The following is a 27,088-nucleotide window of genomic DNA, read 5'->3' on the forward strand; positions in this document are numbered from 1 at the left end:
CCTTGGAATGGAAAAGAATTTGGCACTGCCAGCAATTGCTGTGATTGAAGATCAGAAAAATCTCAATTCTATAAACCTTGTCTGGAGTCTCCCCTCCTATTCTCATGTTTGGGCAAGCATAACTTGCCACTGGAAATATGGGAGGCAGGACCACCCAATCCTTGGATCTTTATACTGGAGACAGTATAGTCATCACTTGTCAGCAAGTCATCACTGATGTCGGAACAGAACTGACAAATCTTCTGGGATGAAGCATGTTTTTGCCCCTTTTCTGTTAACACCATTTAGTTTAGTTTTATTTGATTTCTATACCGCCCTTCTCCCAAGGGACTCAGGGCGGTTCACAGGGCATATATAAATAACGATACAAAAGTTAAAAGGAAATTAAACCAGTGCCCAATTAAAATACAACAATAATAAAATACTAAAAAACCAATTAAAAACCCATATTCCCCCATCAGGCCAGACCAGCTAATTCAAATAAGTGGGTCTTCAGCCCACGGCGGAAGGATCGGAGGTCTGATGCCATCCGGAGCTCAACCGGCAGTTGGTTCCATAATGCCGGAGCACCCACAGAGAAGGCCCTCCCCCTGGGGGCCACCAGTCGACATTCCCTGACCGGAGGCACCCTGAGGAGGCCCTCTCTGTGGGCACGCACTGGGCGGAGGGAAGTTGACGCCGGCAGCACAATCTGCTGAAATCTTCATGCATATATTTTCTTTATTCATCTTTATTCTCACTCCCTGCCCCAGTTCTCACTCATTTCAGGGAGTATCTGCACTACATCTGATGAAAAGAAGGAAGGAAGGAAGGAAGGAAGGAAGGAAGGAAGGAAGGAAGGAAGGAAGGAAGGAAGGAAACTACAAAATCAATACTGTATTTATAAAACATTTATTTTTCAAGTTCTTTACAGATGAGACAAAGAGTGGTGTGTTTCATTCTTGAAACTTAAAAAAAATCTAAATATTTACTAACTGAAATTGTGGCGATCGTCAATAATTATGCATGATTTATGTTGATTTCACTATATTGCAATACATTTCATGTTTTTATAACCATTTCAATGGCACTTCACTTTACTTACAAAAGTATTGCACTTCCAAAACCTGAAGTGAATTTTCCCACCATCAGATATATTTTAAAAAGTGCATTTCAATAGCAGCATAATTCATTATATCCAAATAAAATTTTACTGCTGCAATAGCAGTCTTGCTTAATTTGACACACTCCTAACATGCCAATGATTGGTGGTTATATTAATCTTTTTTTTTAAATTTAAAAACTTTGCTTCTGCTTTCATTATCAAAATGATAAACAGATTTTTTAAAGAAAAAAAACCAGACCAAGACTTTTCCATAACCCATCCCAATTTTGTCACTGTTTTACAAAATGAGGTAGAACTGACAAGATTCAAATCAGTATGTAATGCACCTTCACAAAATAACTCTATTTCCTGCTATTGTCTTCAGGTTTAGCAGCTGAGGATCCATCTAGCACATACTGTATTCAGCTACCACAGCAGAACCAGAATTATTGACGTTTTAGAATACTTATTTTGTTCATTCTGCATCAAAGACAGGTGCCTAGAAATTTGTATTTCTGTTTTCTAGACTAAACTGATCTTGAATCTATCCACACATTTTGAAAGAGACATATATTCAAATTATATAGTTTCAGAATCATTAACACCTATGGGCGAATAAAAATAATGAATACCTGAATACAAAAGATGCATAGTAATATTCATAAGAAAAAAATCTTTCACATCTGACATCAAAATATTCATGTGGTTCTTTCTCACTTTAAAAAATTGGGCTATCCAGCAGCCCAGATATATTCAACATTAATATCCTAAATATTAAATATCATTTATAAAACATTGAGATGCTGCATTTGATTTCAAAAGCACAAACAGAATTGATAATTTACAAACATTATTTTTAACTTTAAAATGAATGCCAACTGGTAGAAAATCTTCAGAGATAAAGGAAACCAACAAGTAGTTGGTAAAAAAAATGTGTTCACCTTTGATGGGTAACACCAGATTCAAGAAATCAGGTTCTTCAACTGTTTGATATGAAGCTGGGCGGTGCAACTGGAACCAGTCTGCAAACATTCCCATTACAGTCTGCATATGAAGTGTTGAGGACTCAGAAGTCATTTTTGGAAGCATAACCAAGGATTTATAAGGAACAAAAAGGTTTGTTCCACCCTTGACTAAAGTGAGTCAAAGGAAGCAATGTCATCTGTTTGCCTGTTAAGAAAAACAAATAAACAAGCATATTTAAGAGATCCTTTTCCAAAAATAGTCAGTTTCAGGATTGGTGACATATTCAAGGAGACAATCGGAACTATAATAAAGTCAGTGAACATCCAGCAAAATGGTCTTTTATGTCCAGATTCATGAACATATTTCAGCCTTGTATACATGAACACAGAAGCATAATTTCTGCAACATGGAATTTTAAACTCCTAGTACAGGAGTCAGCAACCTCAAACAGTGAAAGAGCCACTCGGAACCGGTTCCCTCACAAAAGGAAAAACTGGGAGCTACAAAAAATATGTGCGCATGCGCGTACATGCGCACATGCGCAGAACAGGGTTTGACTGAAGAGTAGAGCCAAGGCGAGATATGCACCTACCCTGCATATTTTAATTGATTGGTTGAACTTTTTTAGTCCCACTTTTTTTTTTGGACTGCACATGGCAGAGGACCAGGAGCCGCAGGAGACTGCTGAAAGAGCCACATGCGGCTCCGGAGCCGCAGGTTGCAGACCTGTGTCCTAGTACTTGAAAATCATAAATCACTATAGGCAATATAAAAAGAGTATACTTTTTATATTGCATGCACCCTCAAGTCAATGTTGACTTCTGGCAACTGCCTGGACTTGTCCTTGCAGTTTTCTTGGCACAGGTTTCAGAAGTACTTTGCCACTGCTTCCTTCCTAGGGCTGGGAGAAGTGACTAGCTCAAAGTCACTTATTAGTCTTTGTGCCTAAGACAGGATTAGAACTCAAAACCTCCCAATTTCCAGTCTGTAGCCTTAACCACTACATCAACTGGCTCTGTATGAGAACATGCATTGGGGAATTCCTTCTCCACCTAGCAAGGAATATGCTCCATAGGAATTGTGTCTACCTTATGATCATGTAAATTTCCATTGCAAATTTTATTTGATAAATTAAGTCAAAGAATCACATGCCAGGAAAGCCACATGTCACAAAAGTGAACAAATTTAATTCTAGAGTGGAAGGAAAATGCCAACATTTTTTATGGGTTTAGTATGCAAGCACTTATTATGTTTCCCACAATAAATTAAAAAACAAGTTACAGATATAGGTATAGCATGAGACATGTTGTTATGCAAGAACAGAATGGGAAGCTAAATAAGCCTGGGAAAGAGCAGCCATACCTAAGTACCCGAAGCAAGTTCTAATTTTTGGTTAGGGAAAGTTGGCAGATAATTCTCTTGATCTCTTTCCGTAATGAAACCAGTAAAGCAAGGAAAAAGAAAACAAGGCAAGCAGTTGTACACGTTGCATGGAATTAAGAATCTCTTCCTATAGACCAGCATTTTGCACCACCAGCAAGTTTAACATACATGGATGCAGCTTTTCCAGTTATTATGTCATACTTAGGAACCATGAAAAGCATGTTATATGTTCTACCACATATTAGAAAGTTACCTGCATGTTTCGGTAAATCCATTCTGTGAACATAGTAATGTTACCGTAAACTCCAGGTTTATTTGGAGTAGCACAGCCTGTTCCCCAACTTGTGTCACCCACTAGCCACCACAAAAAATTTTTCATGGTTACCAATGGGCCACCACTGTCACCCTAAAACAAAACACAAGGCATAAACCTACTGTAGCATTTCTGCTTCAATGAATTGAATACATATCCTATCTGAGGAGATATACAAGAATATGAAAGCTATTTCCAACTAAAATGTTACAAATTAACCAGTGCAAAGCATCTCTCAAAGGAGAATGGATATGTATAATGAAATACTATCTCCTGTGCTTACAACAAAGATTTCAGAATGCAAAATAAATGACTGATGAAATTAATCTATATCAGTTAGGGAGAACTGAATATCAGGTAGAAATTTCTAATCTGCAGCCTCTTCCAAATAAACATTTCTACTGTAAATTGCTGAAAGACTTTTGTTGAATGGCATGTTGCAAGAGGTCTTGCCTCCAAATAACTTAGAATAAAAAAGCAAGATATAGACAGGAAGCTATAAAGAGGGTAGGAAATCTGTTTTATATTAGCATCCATTATATTATTATTCATTATTTTTGAAGTAAGCATTCTCTTAATTGTATTAAGCTGTAACTCTTAAGGCATCCTTACTTCCTCAGATCAGTATGATCACTTTTTGTGAGTCTGGAGTAGGAATTGTAAGATAGCTAGAGATAACAGAATAATAATAAAAGAGAATTATTACATGGATTTTTTTTTAAGTTTCCCTAATGTTCTGACTAAGAATTGTAGCTTCCCCATTTTTATCACTGACTCTAGCTAATTTGAACTGTCTTATCTTGCATCCCACTACAAGCCCTTACAAACTAATATTAAACTGCTTCACATTTCATAATTTACCTGACAAGAATCCATCTTTCCATCTAAGTAGCCAGCACATATCATAGTAGGAAAAATGTTTCCATTATAGATAAATCTTTCATTACATATAGATGAGTCTATCAGAGGTACAGTTACTGCATTCAGTTCGTTTGAAGTGTTACCTAAAGTAGGAGAATGATCCAAGAATTACACGTGAAAAGACAAATACTAAATTTTCTCATAAAACTATCCACAATATTTTATATATGTTATTGTTGTCCTTTTTAGCACATTCATTTTTTAAAAAAACAACTACATAGTTGTTTAATGTATGTGGCTCATTCACAAAAATATACAGTATGTGGACAATGTAAGTTGGTTGTCAGTGGTTATAGATCAGGTGTCTTCAAACTTGGCCCTTTTTATGATTTGTGGACTTCAACTCCCAGAATTCTGGGAGTTGAAATCCACAAGTCATAAAAGGGCCAAGTTTGAAGATCCCTGTTATAGATGTTTCAGTAGATTTTAATGTGATTCACATTGGATCAACAATTCCTGTTCTTTCCACATTAAGAACTAAATTTTTCTTCTCCCTCATCCCATCCCATGTTTTTAAAATATACATAAGTACTTGAGATTGGATTGTATGAAAAGTTTCATGAGCTTGGCTTTGAAAATGATTACAATTTCCTCAGAGACATTGTTGCTTAATTTTTAATACATATCACACATCCACTTACTTGAACTAAGCATGAAATCTGTCACAAGGGACGTAAGATCTTGCAAAGGCAGCCAATTCATTTCCCCATAACATATCCCAGCATGGATTCCTCACTATTTTATGATGCTTAGAGCCTTCAGCTAACTCTCTGCCTTAAACTTTTTCAAAAAATTCAAGAACATGGTGGTGTAATAATTTTTTAATGGAAATAAAATGTCAGTTCTATAATACCAAAGAACTGGTAATAATTAACAATGAAGTTTTAATAGCAACTCATTTTACCTCCTTGGTATTTGGCTCCCCATCCAGATATCCAACACTGTTGGTGAGTCTCAAACATCATTCCAACATTGGGCAAACAAACAGGTCCTATAAAATCTTTGAAGCAAGGACATGTTGTTAATCAGTAACTATGATGGAAAAAAGAACCCGATAGGAAACTTTTAGAATTCTAAAGCTGAAGATTGTCAAGGACAGACTCAAGCCTTTCAGATACACTAAAGCTCCCACAGAAAAAGGAATTTAGGGTCATCTAATGCCATATCAGGGACGCGGTGGCTCAGTGGGTTAGGATGCTGAGCTTGTCGATCAGATGATCGGCAGTTTGGTGGGTTGAATCCCGAGTGCCGCGCAACAGAGAGAGCGCCTGTTACTCATCCCAGCTTCTGCCAACCTAGCAGTTCAAAAGCACGTAAAAACGCAAGTAGAAAAATAGGGACCACTACGGTGGGAAGGTAACAGCGTTCCATGCGCCTTTGGCATCTAGTGATGCCGGCCACATGACCACGGAGTTGTCCTCAGACAAGCGCTGGCTCTTCGGCTTTGAAATGGAGATGAGCACCGGCCCTTAGAGTTGGAAACAACTAGCATGCATGTGCGGGGGAACCTTTACCTTTTACCTAATGCCATATCAGAAATTATCCTGGCTGGTTCAGGCACAGACAGCTGGGCATAGATGTGGACAGTATACTAATGGAATTCCAAAAGCAGCCATCCCAAAACAACAAATTCTAAAATTTGCAGACTGTTGGACAAAGCTGCTGGTCAGTAAGTTGAATGCCTATACCGTACTATCATCTCCCCATCCTCCAACTGACAGGGTTGCTTGGTGGACAGAACTGGGAAAGGTCAGACTCCTCCTCTTCTCCCTGACAGATCTTCATAATAAAAGTAAGATTGCCATTTTTACTGAGATTAAATCCTAGGCAACAAATGTTTAACTAGCAATTAAGCTGATTTTAAAAATCAGAAGCTTTAAATTTGGGATCCCTCATTTACTAGTGTCTTTTTTTTTGGTTAGACAATAATCTGAAAGGAAAGTAGCTAGATAAGGAATTCGCTCTCCTTTAATTCAAAGGGTCAAGCTCTCAGCAGTAATATTTTATTGGTGACTCTTGAATTAGTTTAACACTATTATAATCTTAACAACTTTCACATTTCATTGCATACAGATCCTCCATATCATGACCTCCTAGAATGCACTGTTACATATTCAGTTTGCAAAGTTTTCAATACTTAAAAATCTAAGATCTCAAGCAGAAGCTAAAGAGCTATTTGTTGGAGTGGTTTAACTGAGATTCTTGCATGGAGCAAGTGACCAATGGAGGGATTTGATGGTTAAAATTACTGAATGCCAAGTCTATAAGCTTCCTGGTCACTTTGTGACTATGTTGTTGGCAACCAGAAAATCAAACATAACGTTCTACAAAGACCAATACATGTCTGCTCACATACATTTCATTCATTAAAATTAATATGGAATAAATCTGTCTGCCTCTTCCCATCATAGATTACCTGTGTCTGTATGACAGTTGCACAATAACATACTCAAAACGTACTCATAAACCCACTAATTATAAAAATAATTAGGGTGCACTCTCAGTATTACCAACCATTACAAAAAGTAATTTGAAATCAATGTGCATCTGAGGTTTTGTCAAGATTTTATACTGGATATTTTTAAAGCCCAAATAAAGCATTGTATTAATTTCATAAGAACACTGTGGAAAGTATTCTTATAACAAATAACATCTAATGAACTGTTTATATATTTCTGATAAAAGATGGGAACAAAAATGTTAATTCTTACCATGACATAAAAACTATATATAGAATTTTAACAATTTTTTAGGAGATGCAAACTGAATTATCATGTGACATGCCATGATAACATGCCATGCACATTAGAATAGGTCTAGCTAATCCAGCCTAAAATGGATTAGCCATTATGAACATTAACTATGGACAATAAAAAAGCAGATCACGTTTTACTTTACAAAGAAAAGCAAGTTAAAAATGATATTGATTTAATTTAATGGAGGTTTATACTAAGTTGATTTCCATAGCACAATTGACCCTCTAATACTGAGATTTATAATTTTTGATCAAGGAAATAACTACATACCGTTAAAATGTAGAGGAGACTGTAGCTTCATAAGAGCAACATCATAATTTTTGGAAGTTGAATCATAGTTGGGATGAGATATTATTCTGGCTACTTTAAATCCCTTTGAAGAAACCATTTCTGGCTGTTTCAGAATCCCAGCATAAACCTTCCAGGATAATGGATCAGAATGTGCTCTAAAAACAGAATGCAAGTCAGGAGTTATGTTCTAAACACAACATATTACTGCCCTATCAGTAACAAATGTCAGGCTATTGAGAACCTAATATATCAGGTTAGAATTTGAAATATAGGTAGTCAGACTGAACTTTCTAAAAAATTAAAGCCTTTGGAGAATATGGATAACCCATGAAGAGAAGAAAGGAAACAGTAGCATATAACAAGAGGCAATATTTAAATAAAAGAAGATATGACTTTATGGACATTTTCTAAGAAGCATTACAAATTCTATTTCGTTAGATTTGGATAAGTAATGTTTTTATTAAATTTATATCCTACCCATCTCCCCAATAAGGCGACTCAGGTACAATTTCATTCAAAATTGAAAAATAATTTCATCCAGACTGTTATGTATTGGGCTTGTGGTGTTACACCACGTGTGTTGCTGGAGAGGCTAATGGCTCTCCAGCAACCCAGACAAGCCGTCTCCAGTCCTGCAATTGGTTAGCCCAGGCGGCATGAGTGGGTTCAACCCTATTGGCTGCCGCCTAGGGGCTAGTCTATATATTGTGGCTGGTTGTGGTCCAAGCCTTCAGTACAGTTCCAGCAAGAATAAAAGCATGAGTTATTCTGTACTCAGCCTCGTGTCATCATTCCTGCTCCCAAGAGCCCACGACTTAACACAGACATTAAAGGATATGAAACAAGGATATATTTTAGCCCTACTGCTCTTTAATATATACTGATTAAAATTTTCTAAGAGTCAACACCATGCATCCAACCTAAATGACAGCCACTTCCTCATTCGAATGTATGTCAATGATGCAGTACGTCTTCCCTGTCCTATGTAGATATGAAGTGGGCTGTAAGAACCCTGGCATCTTACTGTATAAAGCAACAATTAGTCTTCAATTATAATAAATCCAAACTTTTAATTTTCTCTAATAAAAGATAAAAGCAGAAGCAAATAACTGACTCTGAACTAAAGGAAGTTAAGTGTTTTAAATATTTGGGCATAGTGTTTCAGAATTCTAGAAATTGGTGATTGAGTTCCCCTGGCTCATAGTTCTGGGGGACTTCAATCTGCCTTCCATGGGTGAGGCATCTGAGCTGGCTCGGGAGTTCATGTCCTCTATGACGGCCATGGACCTGACTCAAATAATTCAGGGCCCGACTCATAACGGAGGGCACACACTCGACCTGTTTTTTTAATCTCTGGGCAGTGGATTAATGGTCTGGGTAGGGGAGATTTAACCATCCAACCCGTCATGGTCTGATCATTTCCTTCTATGGCTAGACATTCAGCATGTCACACACACCCCGCTACTGGGAGGCGGAACTGACTAGGTGGTTCTGCCCCAGATGCCTGATGGACCCTGAGAGGTTCCAGACAGAGCTTGGGACATTTCCTGCTTCCCTTGCCCACGACTCTGCCGAGGCCCTGGTGGCGGCCTGTGAGAGGGTGGCTGCTGGGGCCTTGGATCGAGTTGTGCCTTTGTGGCCTCTGACCCATCGCAGATCCCGGGTGTCCCCCTGGTTTACCGAGGGACTCCGAGAGATGAAGTGCCAGAAAAGATGCCTAGAGAGCTGTTGGAGGTCCAGCAGATCCGAATCTGATCAAACACAGCTAAGAACTTATCTTAAGTCTTACCTAGTGGCGATGGAAGTGGCAAAGCGTGTTTACTTTTCCGCTCTCCTTGTGTCTGCAGATAACCACCCAGCCGCCTTGTTTAGAGTGACCTGCTCACTGCTTAATCAGTGACCGAGGGATGACCCCTTGCAGGGTAGGGCTGAGGAAATTGTACAGTATCTGCAGGACAAAATTGCTCAGATCCAGACTGGTTTGGACTCCAACTGGGCGGAATCTGGTGGGGTGGAGAGGGCAGGACTTGGTTTTACCATTTGGGGTGAGTTTGACCCTGTGTCTTTGGATGATGTGGACAGGATTATGTGTAGACTGAGCGCTACAACCTGTTTAGTGGACCCATGTCCCCCCTGGCTAGTTTCAGCTGCTGGGGAGGTAACAGGGGGCTGGCTCCAGGCAATTGTCAACGCTTCATTGACAGAGGGTGTCTTCCCCTCCGCCTTATAAAAGAGGCGGTGGTGAGGCCCCTCCTCAAGAAGCCTGCTCTGGACCCGGCCTCGTTAAATGACTACGTATTGTCCTGTCTCCAACCTTCGCTTTGTAGCGAAGGTTGTTGAGAGTGTTGTGGCGCGTCAGCTTCCGCATTTCCTGAATGAAGCGGACTATCTGGACCCATACCAGTCCGGTTTCAGACCCGGTTACAGCACGGAAATGGCATTGGTCGCACTGGCTGATGATCTCTGGCGGGCCCAGGAGTCTTGGTCCTACTTGACCTCTCAGTGGCTTTTGATATCATCGACCATGGTATCCTGCTGCGACGGCTCGAGGGGTTGGGAGTGGGAGGCACTGTTTTATGGTGGTTCTCCTCCTACCTCAGGGGCCATTTGCAGTTTGTTGTGGCAGGGGGGCAGAGATCTACCCCGAGGCCCCTTTCTTGTGGGGTACCTCAGGGGTCGGTTCTCTCCCCCCTCCTGTTTAACATCTATATGAAGCCGCTGGGTGAGATCATCCGTGGCTTTGGGGTGAGGTATCTCCAATATGCGGATGATAGCCAGTTGTTTATCTCCACCCTGAGCCAACCCAGTGATGCCCTTGACGTGATGTCCCGGTGTCTGGAGGCGGTGCAGGTCTGGATGGGAAGGAACAGGCTCAGGCTGAACCCCTCCAAGACCGAGTGGCTGTGGATACCGGCATCTCGCATTGTCCAACATGTTTCATCTCTTTTGATGGGGAGAGAGCTCTTGCCCCCCTCAGAAAGGGCTCGCAACTTGGGTGTCCTCCTGGATTCACGGCTTAACCTGGAAGACCATCTAACCACCGTGACCAGGGAGGCCTTTGCACAGGTTCACCTGGTGCGCCAGTTGCGCCCCTTTTTGGACCGAGATGCCCTATGCATGGTCACCCACGCCCTTGTCACTTCTCGCTTGGATTACTGCAATGCTCTCTACATGGGGCTGCTCTTGAAGTGTACCCGGCGGCTTCAGCTGGTGCAAAATGCGGCCGCGCGGGTGCTTATGGGAGTATCTCGATACTCCCATGTTACACCTCTTCTGCGTGAACTGCATTGGCTTCCGGTTGCCCTCCGGGTGCGATTCAAGGTACTGGTAATTACCTTTAAAGCCCTACATGGCTTAGGCCCGGGGTACTTGCGAGACCACCTGCTGCCAATGTCAACCTCCCATCACCCAGTTCGCTCCCACAGAGTCGGCCTCCTCAGGGTTTCGTCGGCCAGGCAATGTCGGCTGGTGACCCCCAGGGGTGAGCCTTCTCTGTGGACGCGCCGACCCTCTGGAATGAATTGCCTCTGGAGCTGCGGACGGCCCCTGACCTTTGATCCTTCCACCGTGACAATACATTTTAACTTTGATCCCCCCTCCCCCACCCCTATCTAACCCTCCCTATCCCTCTCCCCCATTCCCTCCTCCCTCCCCCCGACTTCCCAGAGCTAAATACAGGGTATAAAAACGAAAAACAAACATAAGCACCCATATGATATCAACAATAAACTATAAATTCTATCACCCTCTAGCTCATGTAAAATGATTACAAACAATATTAATATTACAGATAAAAAAAGAAAAAAACAGAAAAGGAGCTTTACTCAAATGCTAAATAAAATTTCTTAATCCCAATCCTTATTCATATTAATTTAAAAAAAAAAACAACTTTCATCTACTATTTACATTCTCCCACATTTCTGTAATTTCTAAACAAATTCTCTGTTACACGTCAAAAGCGCCTATCTCTATTAACCTTATTAATCTCCAACCAAACTGAACTATGATCAAAAATAGTTCTTGCATGTATCACACCAAATGTCTCGCAGTTCCAGATCATCCTTGAGTTCAAATAAAAAAAAAAAAAGGTTTAGGCAATCTCTAGGACACCATTCCAGTCTCCAATGAAAATAAAATAAAAAATTCAAAAATTTATAATCCAATTAGGTAACCTTTATATGTAGTAAGTTAAGAAAAATCAACTTGTTGTTGATTAGGAGCTTGCGTACCCATTCTTAAATTCAACAAATACTTTTAGTCCATAACCCTAATATACGTTTCTTGCAAACAAATAACATCAGTCTTAAATTGTTTTAAATATTGAAAAACTTTCTTTCTCCTCTATGATGAATTTAATCCATTGACATTCTAAATTAGAAATTTAGTCACCAATCTTGACGCTCCAAAGCTTTTGGAGCACGTCTGACATGACCCCTGTAACTTCTTTGGACCGTGCCCCTCCCACAGCTTCAGTGTAAGTACGCTTTGGAGGTTCCATAACTTTCTGCTGGTCTTGCTCTTGCTCTCGTCTCGCTCGTCTTAGGGCAGCACGCGTCATCCTCTGCCCTCCAGCAGCAACCGATGAGACTGCAACTTGATCCCCTCCGGCACCATTCTCCTCTGTCTGTCTATCTGCAACATCTTGAGGCTTTCCCTCGCCATATCCCTTTGCAGCTTCCAAAAGTGATAGGGGGGTTGCTTTTAACACATTGCTATAAAAATCACGTGCCTGGGCCACAGTAACCAGACGATGTCTTTTACCTCCGTGCATCACCACCAGTCCAACTGGAATCTCCCATCTAAACTTAATATCACATTTCTTAAGTTCCTGTACAAGAAATGCAAAATCTTTCCTTCTCCTTAGGATCTTCGGAGGGATCTCTTTTAAAACCAAAACTTCTTGCTCAGCCACTACCAAATTAGTATCATAAGCAGCTTGAATGACTTCATCTCTCATTACTCTCTTTGTAAAATAGACCACCACATCTCTGGGTAACTTCCTCTGTCTTGCAATCCATGAATTTACACGAAAAACTTTGTCCATATTTCCCTCAATTTCAGATGCTGACTGGCCCAGTACCCCTTCCAAAGCCTCAGAAATCAGCTGCTTTAAATCTTCTTTGCCATTCTCCTTTAAACCCCTAATTCTAATAGCATACTGCATCTGATTATACTGAACAAGGCTCAATTCTTTGTCCATTTTATCCCTTATATTTTCATTTTCTAATACCTTTGCTTCTAATATAGAGTTCTTTTGACTGAGATCCTCCACTTTTATATCCAGCTGTAGCACACATTCAGCTACGGATTCAACCTTAGACAAGATGTCCACCCTCATTGCTCTCAGCTTCTCTTCCATCTTCTTCTCCAATTTCTCCATTTTCTCCTCCATTTTCTCCTCCAGCTTTTTCAACTTTTCATCCATCATATCAGACATCAATTGTGCATGCTTTCCAAGAGCGTCTTGTAAATCCTTAAGCGTCAATGCCGGGGGAGATGCAGGAGGAAGCAAAGCTTGCAATGAGGTCTCTTGCACCAGGGAAGACCCCGCATTCCGGAGAGCTTTAGAAGTTTTAGCCGCCATCTTCCCCCACTTTCACTTATTACGCACTTTCACTTTAAAGCTATAAAATCCATTGAGCTAGAGAGTAAAAATAAAGAGTCCACTTCACCTTGACCTCCTGTACCGCTCTGCCTGCATCTTGATAATCAAAAGTATTTCCTATTGGCAGGGGTGGTTGCTAACGCCTGGCTCTGCTCCAACAATCCCAGAGCTGAGGCGCTGCGCAGCTCGGAGCAACCCAGGATTCGGGGGGGCTCATCCTTCAGCCGCCCAAGCTCTCAGCTCAGGCGGCCCTGGAGAGCTCAACCCCTACCTGGGGCCTCACCCCCTCCTCTTCTCCCGAGGAGGGGGCTTCAAATCCATCTAAACAGCTGATCGGCGCTGTTTACGATAAAAAAACACAGCTGCGGAGTGGACAGCCCGGAGACGGCTGTCTTCGGCGTCGCGTCGCCACTGGAAGTCCTGTCCCATATTTCTTATATTTATTGCTTAATTCTTTCTTAATTTTTGTATTTTATGTCTCTTAATTTTTATTGTTGTGAGCCGCCCTGAGTCCTTAGGGAGAAGGGCGGCATATAAATTTAATAAATCCTAATCCTAAATCCTAAAGTTCAGGTCGGATTCGTAACCCGAATGGCCCAGGCAAGTGACAGAGTTCAAAATGGCCGCCGCTGCAGCAGTGACTGAATCCAAGTTACATGGCTACAGAGGTCTCTTTTTGGTTGCAATTTTGAATTTCTCATGTAAGTACCCTTTCTGAATACGTTTTTGTGAAAACTCGCTAAATAAACTTTCGTACCTGGGGGATTACCTGTAATCTCCTTTATTGATTGTTAAATGACAAATCATAAGATGAGGACTATCTATAACTTAAGTTGCAACTCAAGTGTAAAATCACAAATTATACTCTCTTTTTGCAGAATAGTGTTGAAATAATTTTAAAAAAATGTCCTGGGAGAAACTGTTTAGAACTTACCCTTCCACACAATGAGCTGCTGTTACTATCCATTCAGGGGTGACAATAGATCCTCCACAGAGATGTTTCCTCCAAATATGAAGGCTGACTTGCCATGGCCATTCTCCAGGTAATGCAGCATTTCCACCCACAATTCTGTTTCGGGGAGTCGTACGTTTACTTGATGTGCCACAGTCTTGTAAAACATAATTAAGAAAAAACCGATCAAGACTTCTTCCGGATACTAATTCCTAATTACTCTATGTCTTATTTTCTATCAGCAAAAATGTCAGTATTCACATTCTATCTTTCGGTGAAAGAATACAGGGGATATTGATTGTAACATTTTAAAAATTCAGTTACAACACCTTTGGTTAGATTACAGATGGCTGCCTTCTATTTCAGTTCATTATAAAGGCAGGTATTTTCATTTCAGAAGTGGCTGAAAGAACTATTCAAGGGAACTATGGCTTCATATGGCTGCTCTAAAAATGAAGTCTCAGAATCTCCCAGTGAACTAGTTTGAGTGCATTTTGCCTAAACTTCAACCCAAATGTATATAATTTACAACTACATTTTTTTGAAGTTAATCACAACAAAAACAACATATGTCCAAGTAAAAACACAAATAATTTAAATATTTAAGTACAATTATAGTACTTACTTATGCATCGCAAGGATACCACTTGCTTTGATGGACACAACTGGCTATAACACAAAAAAAAATGAATTTGAATATATGAACATACTGAACATTCATGTAGGATTTTTATATTTGTCCTCAGTGGATGGGAACTATGTCATGTAGTCTACATTAATACATACAGTAATAATGTCAGCAATGTCAAATAGTCTATAAATGTAGTTAATAAAAGCGAGTGTAGATAAATGTATAGATGTTTCCTAACTAATCGCAAGATTCTTTCCTGGCAGGGTACCATTTGTATGGAAATACAATACACTAATCAGCCCACCTATGGATTTGCACTCACTCAAGTCCTATTCCATGAATTCAAATATATATGTGGGTTCCAATACCACAGGTGTAATCATAAAGGGGAATATCAGGATTGATTTCATTCATAGGTGTTTAGCTCCTCTACCATTTTGGAATTCTGGAGATCTTGCTTCCCCACAAATCAGTTTTTCCTACCCCATCATATCCAGTATATCTTTAATGGTAGACTTTTAAGCACACAATTATTGCTAGAACTAGTGGGTAAATAATTAATCTTCAAGTGGTCTTAAAAAAACCTCCAAATTAATTTACTGAATATCTGTATACTAAAAAAAAGTGTTTGGCTGTAAGTGCATTTTAAAACTGTCTCCACATAGTAGCAGGTTTATTTGCGCTCTAGCAATATTAGTGTACAATAACATAAGGGTCCTCAACTTGCGGACAGCAGCCCACTACCGGGCCACGGCCTACTGGCCACCGGGCAGTGTGAGTGGCATGTGTGTGTGTGTGTGCGTGCACGCGCATGTGCACAGCCCCACTTGCGCGAACTTAAATCTGCAAAGGGCACTTCACATAGACAAATGTAAGCAAAGCCCTTTTCTGAAATGCCTCTACAAAGCGGCCCCTGCTTTTAATCAGCAAAGTAGAGCATGTTCACCACTTCACTTGGCCTTACTGACTTTTGTGCATGCCTAGTAAATGGCCAAATGAGCCATACCCAATTCCTTGTCAATGAGGAGCACTACAAACCTGCAAGGTGTAGTCCTTTATGGAGCAGGTTGCTCCATAAACACACAATATATATGTACTTATATGTATAAAAACATACACACCTGTTATACAATTTCTTATATAGGTCTATGTCTCCAGCACTAGTATTGACTCTCAAAATGTTTGCAGAACCAGTGGTAGCTGGGATTGCGCTGCTGGTGAAATAGGTTTTCCTGCCAAAAATATAACAATCAATTAAATATGTCAAATCCTTTGTTGTTTATTTATTTATTTTATTTATTTATTTATTTTATTTGTATACCGCCCTTCTCCCGAAGGACTCAGGGCGGTGAACAGGGCAATACATATTAAAAAACAAGATACAAAAATTAAAAACGATTAAACAAAATGCCCATGAATAAGTTAAAACACATTAAAAAATAGGTTAAATCAGATTAATAAAACCCAACCCCATCCCATCAGGCCAGGCCAGCTTGTTCGAAAAGGTAGGTTTTGAGATCACGCGGGAAGGAGCGGAGGTCAGGCGCCATCTGGAGCTCGACCGGAAGATGGTTCCATAAATCCGGCGCGCCCACAGAGAACGCCCTCCCCTTGGGGGCCACCAGTTGACATTCTATGACCGGTGGCACCCTGAGGAGGCCCTCTCTGTGGGAGCGTACTGGGCGGAGGGAAGTTGACGCCGGCCACAGGTGCTCCCCAAGGTTCTGGACCCATGCCATGTAGGGCTTTGTAGGTCATTACCAACACCTTGAATCTCACCCGGAAGACAACTGGAAGCCCATGCAGCTCACGGAGCAGGGGTGTAACATGGGAGTGTTGGGAAACTCCCAACACAACTCTCGCGGCTGCATTCTGTACCAGCTGGAGCCTCCGAGTGGTCTTCAAGGGTAGCCCCATGTAGAGAGCGTTGCAGTAGTCCAGACGAGAGGTCACAAGGGCGTGAGTGACCGTACGTAAGGCATCCCAGTCTAGATAGGGCCGCAACTGGCGCACCAGGCGAACCTGGGCAAAGGCCCCCCCTAGTCACAGCTACTATATGGTCTTCTAGAGAAAGCTGTGAATCTAGGAGGACTCCCAAGTTGCGACTCCCAGGACTCCCTGGGAGTTGCGAGTTGTTGTTGTTGTTAGTTGTGGTCATGTCCGACCCATTGCAACCCCATGGACAACGTTCTTCCAGGCCTTCCTGTCATCACCTGTAGTCCATTTAGGCTCACGTCTACTGCTTCAGTGACTCCATCCAGCCACCTCATTCTCTATCATCCCCTTCTTCTATTGCCCTCAACCTTTCCCAGCATTAGGCTCTTCTCCAGTGAGTCTTCCTTCTCATTAGGTGGCCAAAGTGTTTGGAGTTTCAACTTCAGGATCTGGCCTTCTAAAGAGCAGTCAGGGTTGATCTCTAGGACCAACTGGTTTGATCGCCTTGCAGTCCAAGGGACTCGCAGGAGTCTTTTCCAGCACCATAGTTCAAAGGCCTCAATTCTTTGGTGCTCAGCCTTTCTTATGGTCCAACTTTCACAGCCATACATTGCAACTGGGAAGACCATATCCTTGACTATATGCAGTTTTGTTGGCAGGGTGATATCTCTGCTTTTTAGTGTGCTGTCTAGATTTGGCATGGCTTTCCTCCTTAGGAGCAAGCATAGTCAATGAAGCAGAAGTAGATGTTTTTCTGGAACTCCCTAGCTTTCTCCATGATCCAGCGTATGTTGGCAATTTGATCTCTAGTTCCTCTGCCTCTTTGAAATCCTGCCTGTACTTCTGGTAGTTCTTGATCCACATACTGCTGGAGTCTAGCTTGTAGGATTTTAAGCATAACTTTACTAGCATGTAAAATGAGTGCAATGGTGTGATAGTTTGAACATTCTTTGGCACTGCCTTTCTTTGGAATTGGAATGTAAACTGATCTTTTCCAATCCCGTGGCCACTGTTGAGTTTTCCAAATTTGCTGGCAAATTGAGTGTAGCACTTTTACTGCATCGTCTTTTAAGATTTTGAGTAGCTCAGCTGGAATACTGTCACCTCCACTATCTTTGTTGTTGCTCAGCTTTCCTAAGGCCCATTTCACTCATGTCAAATCCTAATGAATGTCTATTTCAGCAAAAAGGTATTCAATTTACAAGTCACAAATTAGATTAACCGTGCTCCTAATACTTCATTTCCCCCAATATTTAACTATTACAGAAGAGTTTGCACTGTGTTTGGGATAATTATGCATTATGTTTCTGGAATCACACTTCTTCAATACATGCAAAAGTGATATAAATATATATATCTGCAGCATTTAATCCAACACTGTAAATTTCCTTTAAAGATTTTATGTATTTTGAGTATAACTAAACTTTGATTCTTTCAGCCAGCACCATCAATTTTTTGTTCAGTGGCTAAACAAAACTACTTTTTCCTCTGCAATATCTGGAAATAAATTTGTAAGCTCTATTTGGTTACATTAATAAATATAGTAACGAAGTCCTTCACCAAAATAATCTGTGTTAAAAATAGTCAGCTAGCATTTCCTAATGTCAGAGACCATTGCCCTGCCATGACACATTTTTTTTCTCTGCTCCTTAGCAATATAAAATATAGAGGTAAGTGGTACAACTCTTATTCCAGATTCTTCTTGAATGTCTGCCACTTTTCATGGCTTAAAGCAGTGGTGGTGAACCTATGGCATGTGTGCCAGAGGCAGCACTCAGAGCACACTCTGTGGGCACGCACACCATCATCCTAGCCCCGCCTCCCCCACGGCCCCCTCCTCACCAGCAGCCCCCCAGAGGAGAGTCACCCCCCAGGCGTGGCCCACGTGGAGCAGCACAGCCAAGAACATGGTAGCTGGGCAGCAGAGACAAGACTCCGCCCTCACACCCTGTCACGCGCAGATGATGCTGTGGGAAACGGGCGGAGGGCCTGGCCGCTATGGATCTACTGGCCGCCTGGGCGATCTGCTGCAGTGGGCCATGAGGTGGTGGGTGGCCCTGTGGGGGAGCGGGGTGGGGGCAGAGCAGGGGCGGGGCGGTTTTGGGGCACTCAGTCTCTAAAAGGTTCGCCATCACTGGCTTAAAGGATAGAATAAAGCTAATAGAATCCTGATTCTTTGAGGTTAAAGTAACCAACACAATAATTTAAACTGGGGGGCAGGGAACAGATGCATCAGCTAATCATTTAATGGTACTCAGCTAAGGAATTTAAATATTTTCTCAATATATTCCTTAATAGTAATTTATTCCCTGTAATATTACTGCAAAAGAGTGAAGAAAATTCAGTATGTTACTTACGAGTTATACCCCAAGTCTTCACATGCAGTCTCTCCATATTTATCATTCCAATCATCATAGCATATAGAGTACCAATCTTTTTTTTCAGATGAATAGACTTCCAAGAGAAATTCTGGTCCATAAAGTCTAACTATAATAATAAAAATGAATTAATGATGTTGACAACAAATAACCACAATGTTGATGTTTTTGAAAACTTCAGAACACAGAAAGCTGATATGCAAATAATTCACATGTCTATGGAGATCGTCAATCATCCAGTCAGGGTTGCCCCTAAGGTGCTTTTTCCAAAAGGCCACTGGACTTTCTTGGTTTTTCCTTTGAAAACGTTTTGCTTCTCATCCAAGAAGAACTGAGAAGCGAAACCTTTTCAAAGAAAAAAACCACGAAAGTCCAATGGCCTTTTGGAAAAAGCAGTTTACAGTTTCTACATATCCAGAGTTATATGCAGCTATAATTACGTTTTGATGCACACAGATCTGTTTTTTTAGTATCACTGCCATCTGCCAATCATACTAAGCTTATTAATGAAAGAGGAACAAGGAAATTGCTGAAACACCCTTGTTGCTCCATAAAAAATAGAGAAAAACACTGCCAGAAGCTAATTTGGCAAACCTCAGGGCAGGGCATCTCTTGTCATTTGAGGATGACAGAAGGAGGTGATTGCTTATGGCTGACAGTAGTTATAGGCACCTAATAATATTGAATTACAATTTTACAAACATACATATAGTTCTCACTCAAACATAAGATATAAATAGTTGGTCAGGTGCTTATATTTACAATTTTAAAAATACTAGCAGATTACACCAATGTTTAATAATGTTTAAGTATTATTCCATTTCTCTTGAATCATTTTTGCAGCCACATACAGTATGTTCCTATTGACTCAAAATGGAAAATAAGATAAATATACTTCTTAATGCTAGGTAGATTAAAGCTAGCATTCTAGAACAGAAGTCTCCAACCCCCAGGCTGCAGCCCAGTATCACGGAAACGGCACATGCGCAGCTCAACTTGTGTGCACAGCAGAGGAGCGCTTGCACATGAAGCTGCATCTGTGCAAGTGGAGGGTGCACATGCCCACTACTTGCACAAATGGAACTGTACATGTGCACACTTGCCCACCACTCACACAGGACCATCCCCTCTCCCCCTCGGCAGTCGGCAAAGTCAGAAAGGTTGGGGACCGCTGTTCTAGAACACAGATCATGTGACTGCACCCACTCCCTAAAAATGTAAAAGCCATTAGCCTCCTGCCATCCATCCTTTGCCTAATGATCAAATTCTTATGCCACTAATGTGGGCTACTACCTCCATTCTGAATTAGAAATATTGTGGCTGGAGAATTCAGTTTAATTTTCAGATTTGCTTGCTTGCTTCTTCCTTAGTGCTACTTTTTGTAACATTTCAGTTTTTTATGGTTTATGGCTGGAGTCCTTGGCAATAAGATAGGTCAGTATATAGTAAAAAGGACTTTCCCTAGATATGTTTGGGCCCTGATGTTGTAGATCAGGGGCGTTAAACTGCCAGCCCATGGGCCGGATGCATCATAGCAAAATCGTGCCCATCCCATTGCCGACAATGGAAAAAAAGTTGTGATACATCATGACACATCACGTGACGTTGCGAGTTTGACACCCCTGTTGTAGATGTTGAGGTTCATGAATATTTAACTCTATGAAAGAATTAAATATAAAAATCTGAATCTGGCTTCCCCATTGACTTTGCTTGTCAGAAGGTTGCAAAAGGTAATTATGTGGCCTTGGGACACAGCAACAGTCATAAGCATGAATCAGTTGCCAAGCCTCTGAATTTTGATTAGTAATATGGGGATGCTACAAAGGTCGTAAGTGTGGATCATGGGGATGCTACAAAGGCCGTAAGGGTGAAAAACGGTCATCACTTTGAATGTAACTTTGAACTGTTATACGTTGAGGACTACCTGTAATCTTTATAGCCTCTAACATATTCATACAATTACTATGCAAAGGTGCTAGAGCTGGAAGTTAGAATCAACATTGTTACTGGCTGAAAATATGGCCAGCCAATATTTTCTTATATTTGTAAGATTTCCACAGCTAATCCTGCAGATTCTGAATAGAACGAAAAATCCAGTTGAGATAAGCTGTACTACTGCAGTTTCTTGACTCAGAAGCTGCTATCCATGAGCTTAGGTTCATTGCAGCATTAACGTGCTAGATATAATTAGGCTAATTAAAGTATGGGAGAGTTTAAGGGGGGGCAGATTTATAGGCAAATTTTCAAAGTCAGAAAATGTTATTATTCATTCTTACCACAACGGTTTTCATCTTCACCATTAGGGCAATCTTTTTTTCCATCACACCATTGAGATGGTAACACACACACTCTTAGTGAACCACATTGTATCTTGGAGCCAAAACAACTGTCTGCCACTATGAAGAAATGTAGCAATACAATGAGATCAGAAAAATAAATCAGCAAAGGTACCGTTTAAAATGTGTGTTCCCTTTTAAGGACTATCATACAAACAGTACCTTGGGCACATTGGATGTTAGATGAGAACTTAACACAGTAAAAAAAGATTATGAAAATTCTGTCATCTGAAATTTTTTTGAAAAATTTAATGGTTGTAAGTCACACATTGTTATTATCAGAAATGGAATTAATTTACATTTATGTTAAATAATTTCACCAAAATGTTATTATAGTGCCATTAGACTTAAACTGTTTCTAACTTCAAAATTTGAAACTCAACAAATTAGAGATCAAGGCCAAGCACATATTAAAAGGATATATAATGCATTGACAGAAATTGACTCAGAAATGGAACTTGTTAAAGATTGTATGATAAAATGGGCCCAGAACTTTCAAGAAGTTATAACAATGGATACTTGGGAAAAGATTTGGGTTATAAATGTAAAATTTACCCAGGCCCAAAATTTAAGAAAGAATTTTTATAAAATGTTTTATAGGTGGCACTTAGACCCTAAAAAATTAGCAAGTATGTATCCGAACTGCCAGCCTAAATGTTGGAGGTGTGGCTGTGAGGATGCAACATATTTTCATATATGGTGGACTTGTAAAAAAGTTAAAGGTTTTGGATTAAAATTTGGTGGAACATGCAAAAGATATTTAAGAAAAAGATAAGGTTTTCTCCACAGTTGTTTTTGTTGGGTATTGTTACAGATTTTACTGTTATAGAAATTAAATTGATGTTGAATCTAATTACGGCAGCGAGACTTTTAGTAGCACAATATTGGAAGAAAGAGGAATTGCCGACTATAGAAGAGTGGACTCTGAAAGTTTCTAACTTGGCGGAAATGGCAAAGATTTCAGCATATTTGAAAGAACAATCGCAACAGAGATATATTGAGGAATGGAGAAGGTGGATTGAATATATTCAGAATAAATATGGGACTAAAAAGTTTCATTTAGTATTTGAATAGTTAGTGGATTTCTATGATTTATTACTAGTTAGTTATTATTTTATCAATATTATGATTATGGAGAGTTAAAGTGTGAAAAAATAATGTTTTATTTTTGTTGTTAGCATATTCTAGCTTATGTTTGCATTGTTATACCCTGTATTCAGCTCTGGGAAGTCCGGGAGGGGGGAGGGGAGGGTGGGGGAGAGGGGAGGGGGAGGGGGAGGAGGGAGTTTTTTGTATGTGAAAATGTATTGTAAAACTTTTACATAAATTTAAAAAAAAGAAACTCAACATTAAGAACCAAGATCATGGCCTCTGGCCCTCTCAATTCCTGGCAAATAGATGGGGAAGAAATGGAGGTAGTGACAGATTTTATTTTCCTGGGCTCCAAGATCACCACAGATGAGGACTGCAGCCAAGAAATTAAAAGACGCTTGCTCCTGGGGAGGAAAGCCATGGCAAACCTAGACAGCACACTAAAAAGCAGAGACATCACCCTGTCAACAAAAGTGCGTATAGTCAAGGCCATGGTCTTCCCAGTTGCAATGTATGGCTGTGAAAGTTGGATCATAAGGAAGGCTGAGCACCAAAGAATTGAGGCCTTTGAACTATGGTGCTGGAGAAGACTCCTGCAAGTCCCTTGGACTGCAAGGTGTTCAAACCAGTCAGTCCTAGAGCAGTTCAATCCTGACTGCTCTTTAGAAGGCCAGATCCTGAAGTTGAAACTCAAATACTTTGGCCACCTAATGAGAAGGAAGGACTCACTGGAGAAGAGCCTAACGCTGGGAAAGATTGAGGGCAAGAGAAGAAGTGGACGACAGAGAATGAGGTGGCTGGATGGAGTCACTGAAGCAGTAGGCATGACCTTAAATGGACTCCAGAAGATGGTAGAGGACAGGAAAGCCTGGAGGAACGTTGTCCATGGGGTCCCGATGGGTCGGACACGACTTTGCAACTAACAACAACAAACCTCAAAATCTATAAAGTAAGAAAGTGTGGCGTAATGGCATAAAAGACTCACCGCCATACAATTTAAGCAGATCATAATTTTAAAAGGACACACTTAGTGGTAGGAACCGCCATGTCAAAATGCTGTATAATCAAAACTTTTATGCATTCTTACCAAAATACCAGATGAGGAAAGCAGAAATTCCAGCTCCTATTATTAGCACATTAACCGATAGGAAATATAATGCCTTTTTGGTTCCTGCAGTTAAAAGAGGAGAAAAAAAAAGTGTGCCCATGGAATTTTAAAGGAAGTTTCTTTCAAAAGATGCCACCAGTTTACTAAATGTCTTTGACTAATAAGTGCCTAAATTTCCATTATTAACTGAAGATGAACATGTTTTGATCTAGCTTCTGAATGATTCCGTGACCTAGCCTCCATATTGCCACTTGTTACATTAACCACAGCACTCTTTTGGCTGATCTTGTGTGGGCCACCCTGGGAGACTTTGTAAGCCGTCCAGAGTCACTTTGGAAAGTGGGAAGAGGGCGCATAAATTAAATTAAATTAAATAAATAAATATGAAGAGCAGATTAAAATGCTGTTAACAAATAGTTTTGTCTTTGATCAGCTCTCATTGAACCTCTGTATAAAATATTTCTCTTAAGAAATGACTGTTCTGGCTACGCTGGAAAAATAAACTATAACTTGATGCATATATGCTAATCTTTCTTTGCTTGGATTACTTTGCTACATGCCCTGACACAATCGCAAACAAATTCTCTATAGTCAAGCTCTGTAGAACTCACATGCTCTTTTTGGAAGCTGAAGTGGAAAATCTACTCCATAAGTATTTCTTTTCCTTATTAGCAATAATAATAAAATTAATTGTGTGTGTGTGTGTGTTTTCGTAGATTTTCACGGGTATAGGTATGTAGGTCTTGGTGTATCATGCTTCGCTCGCACAAGCACGAAACCGAAGACACCAGCCTGAAGATGACGAGTGGGACCTCGTCGAAACATCGCCATGACACCCTCAATCTTACACGGGAAAAGACCCGAATATGCCAAGACCTACCTACATACATACACACACACACACACACACACACACACACACACACACACACACATTATTTAAGTGTCTTTAAGAAAACAATCTTATTAGCCAGGACAATTTGAAGATCGGGATCTGCAAACTTGGTTACTTTGTACCGTTGCAACAGTAGGATCCTAATCATATAAAATATGTCTGCAACATACAAATCAACCAAAGTATTCTTAAAACATACCCAAACAGGCCTAATTTGCATCAAAGCTTTTTTTAAAAGAATAAATAGGAAGCAAAGCTTACTTGGTGTACATTTTGAAGATTTTATCTGTAAAACTGGCACTGGGTTTGACTGTTGAGTAGAAACTCTTGGAACATAATGAGGCACTGATGAAGGATAATATGTAGGTGTGTAATGTGGATATATATTATAATCTCTAGTAAATCCTGGAGGAACATTTTCTCCCTGGTATGCATGGTTTTCATAATATGGAGCTGGCCTCTAAATAATCACAACAGAAACACAAACAAAAAATAAACAATTGTAAGCTTCTATAACTCAGCAGTACTACAGTGAAATAAAACCTCTAAACCAGAGGTCCACAACCTTTTGGGCACCAGGGACCGGTTCCGTGGAGAGAGGTTTTTCCACAGACCGGAGGGTGCATGGCTTAGTGTGTTGCCTGCATCCCATGGAGGGGGCTTTGCTTGTTTGTGCAGACCGGTTGCTGGGATGCCACGGCCGAATACTGGTCCATGGACCCGGGATTGTGGACCCCTGCTCTAAACTAAAAACCAGAAGTCCACAAGACATAGCTTGCAAAAATTTATACCTTTTAATAAAAAGTGTTGACCTGAAAAGGTCACATTCCTTCTGATTTTTGGCTACTACAGATTAACATAGTATTCCTTCTATGTTAACTAACTAGTAATTGTGAAATGTTTTCCCATAAACAGGAACACTTTTAGCAACCACCATATACTAGACCATAGTAGCATACTCCTGAGACTGTTCACTTACCAAGTTAGATGCCATCTTGATTTTGGGCAGCCGAATTATGGCAAGTTTGTTATAAACCTATGAAAACAGAAAAAGGTTTTCTATTTTTGTTTTTATTTCAAAATAAAATTTTGAACTGCTGAGTCCTTATTTTAGTGAGACTATTCATCAGATTCTAGCACACATACAAAAATAAACAAGTAAGTCGCCACTGGAAAAATATTATTTCTATAAAAGCCCAAGTGCCTACCACAAACTCTGGATTAGATTTCACTCCCATAGCAGAGATGTGTCTCTAGTCTTAACAAACAAAAAAATGGAACATTTACTATTTTCCTGATGCCACCCAGTAACAAAGCTTTGGGCTTGCCTCCTAACAGAAGTTAAAAATTTGGATTGCAGTAAAGTAGCAATGCAGCACTTACATAAAAATAGTTTAAAGCAGGGGTGTCAAACTCAATTTCATTGAGGGCCGCATCAGCATTGCGGTTGCCCTCAGGGGGCCGAGTGGGTGTGGCCAGGGTGGGTGTGGCCTACTGGGTGGGCATGGCTAAAGTGTGTATGGCCTGGGTGGGTGTGGCCAGCTCTACATCGTTCACATCAAGGGTGCCTATGGGGGCCTGGGCAGGAGTGGGACAGATCTGAGGGTCTTTGGCAGAAGGAGGGTCTCTGGGCCAGGGCCAAGGCAGTGGGGGCCGTTTCCTCACTGTTTCCAGGATGGCTTCGCGGGCCGCATGAAACCACTTTGCGGGCCTGATCCGGCCCCCGGGCCTTGTGTTTGACATGTCTGGTTTAAAGCAAAGAGCAGCAAAGAGCAGTTTTACAAATGGAGAAAGGAAAATATTAACCAGCATTAATAGAATACAAGTGAACATCCCTGGAGAAGATCCCGATGGGAAAAGAGTTCTGAGAATTTGCCAGAGAACAACTATGTAATTAAATAGTGCACACACTTGCAACTATGTAATTAATTCTAAAGAATTAAAGGCAAAGGTTCCCCCGCACATGCGTGCTAGTCGTTTCCGACTCTAAGGGCCGGTGCTCATCTCCGTTTCAAAGCCGAAGAGCCAGCGCTTGTCCGAGGACGTCTCCGTGGTCATGTGGCCGGCATGACTAGATGCCAAAGGCGCACGGAAAGCTGTTACCTTCCCACCATAGTGGTCCCTATTTTTCTACTTGCATTTTTTATGTGCTTTCATACTGCTAGGTTGGCAGAAGCTGGGACGAGTAACAGGCGCTCACTCTGCTACGCGGCACTCGGGATTCGACCCGCCAAACTGCTGACCTTCTGATCGACAAGCTCAGCGTCCTAACCCACTGAGCCACCGCGTCCCTCCTTCTAAAGAATTAGGCAGTGGCAAAATGGGTCAGAAAAGCAGACACAAGATATGTATTTTGTTATTAGCATTTGTGTTTAATCTAAACATAGAAATGACTATTTTAAATTGGGAATAATTGTAATGATCAGTGATGGCAGTGAGCAG

The 27,088-nt window shown here is 40.7% G+C and overlaps 1 protein-coding gene across 2 annotated transcripts in view; it reads right to left on the minus strand.

Moving 5' to 3' along the window:
- Positions 1–905: 905 nt before the first annotated feature.
- TMPRSS2 (transmembrane serine protease 2) overlaps positions 906–27,088 on the minus strand; it is a 41,217-nt gene continuing 15,034 nt past the window's right edge. For both annotated transcript variants that reach the window (XM_083361444.1, XM_083361443.1), the window contains exons 2-14: positions 25,626–25,682; positions 24,908–25,106; positions 23,731–23,814; positions 21,492–21,611; positions 19,195–19,324; positions 16,024–16,134; positions 14,897–14,940; positions 14,254–14,428; positions 7,694–7,869; positions 5,572–5,667; positions 4,608–4,750; positions 3,687–3,839; positions 906–2,254 (exon numbers count right to left, since the gene is read on the minus strand). In XM_083361444.1, the coding sequence (XP_083217570.1) occupies positions 2,243–2,254; positions 3,687–3,839; positions 4,608–4,750; positions 5,572–5,667; positions 7,694–7,869; positions 14,254–14,428; positions 14,897–14,940; positions 16,024–16,134; positions 19,195–19,324; positions 21,492–21,611; positions 23,731–23,814; positions 24,908–25,106; positions 25,626–25,640 (1,458 nt within the window). In that variant the 5' untranslated portion in view covers positions 25,641–25,682 and the 3' untranslated portion in view covers positions 906–2,242. The remainder of the gene's footprint in view (positions 2,255–3,686; positions 3,840–4,607; positions 4,751–5,571; positions 5,668–7,693; positions 7,870–14,253; positions 14,429–14,896; positions 14,941–16,023; positions 16,135–19,194; positions 19,325–21,491; positions 21,612–23,730; positions 23,815–24,907; positions 25,107–25,625; positions 25,683–27,088) is intronic.

The sequence above is a fragment of the Vipera ursinii genome (genome assembly GCF_947247035.1).
Source record: "Vipera ursinii genome assembly, chromosome: 4".
NCBI lineage: Eukaryota > Metazoa > Chordata > Lepidosauria > Squamata > Viperidae > Vipera > Vipera ursinii.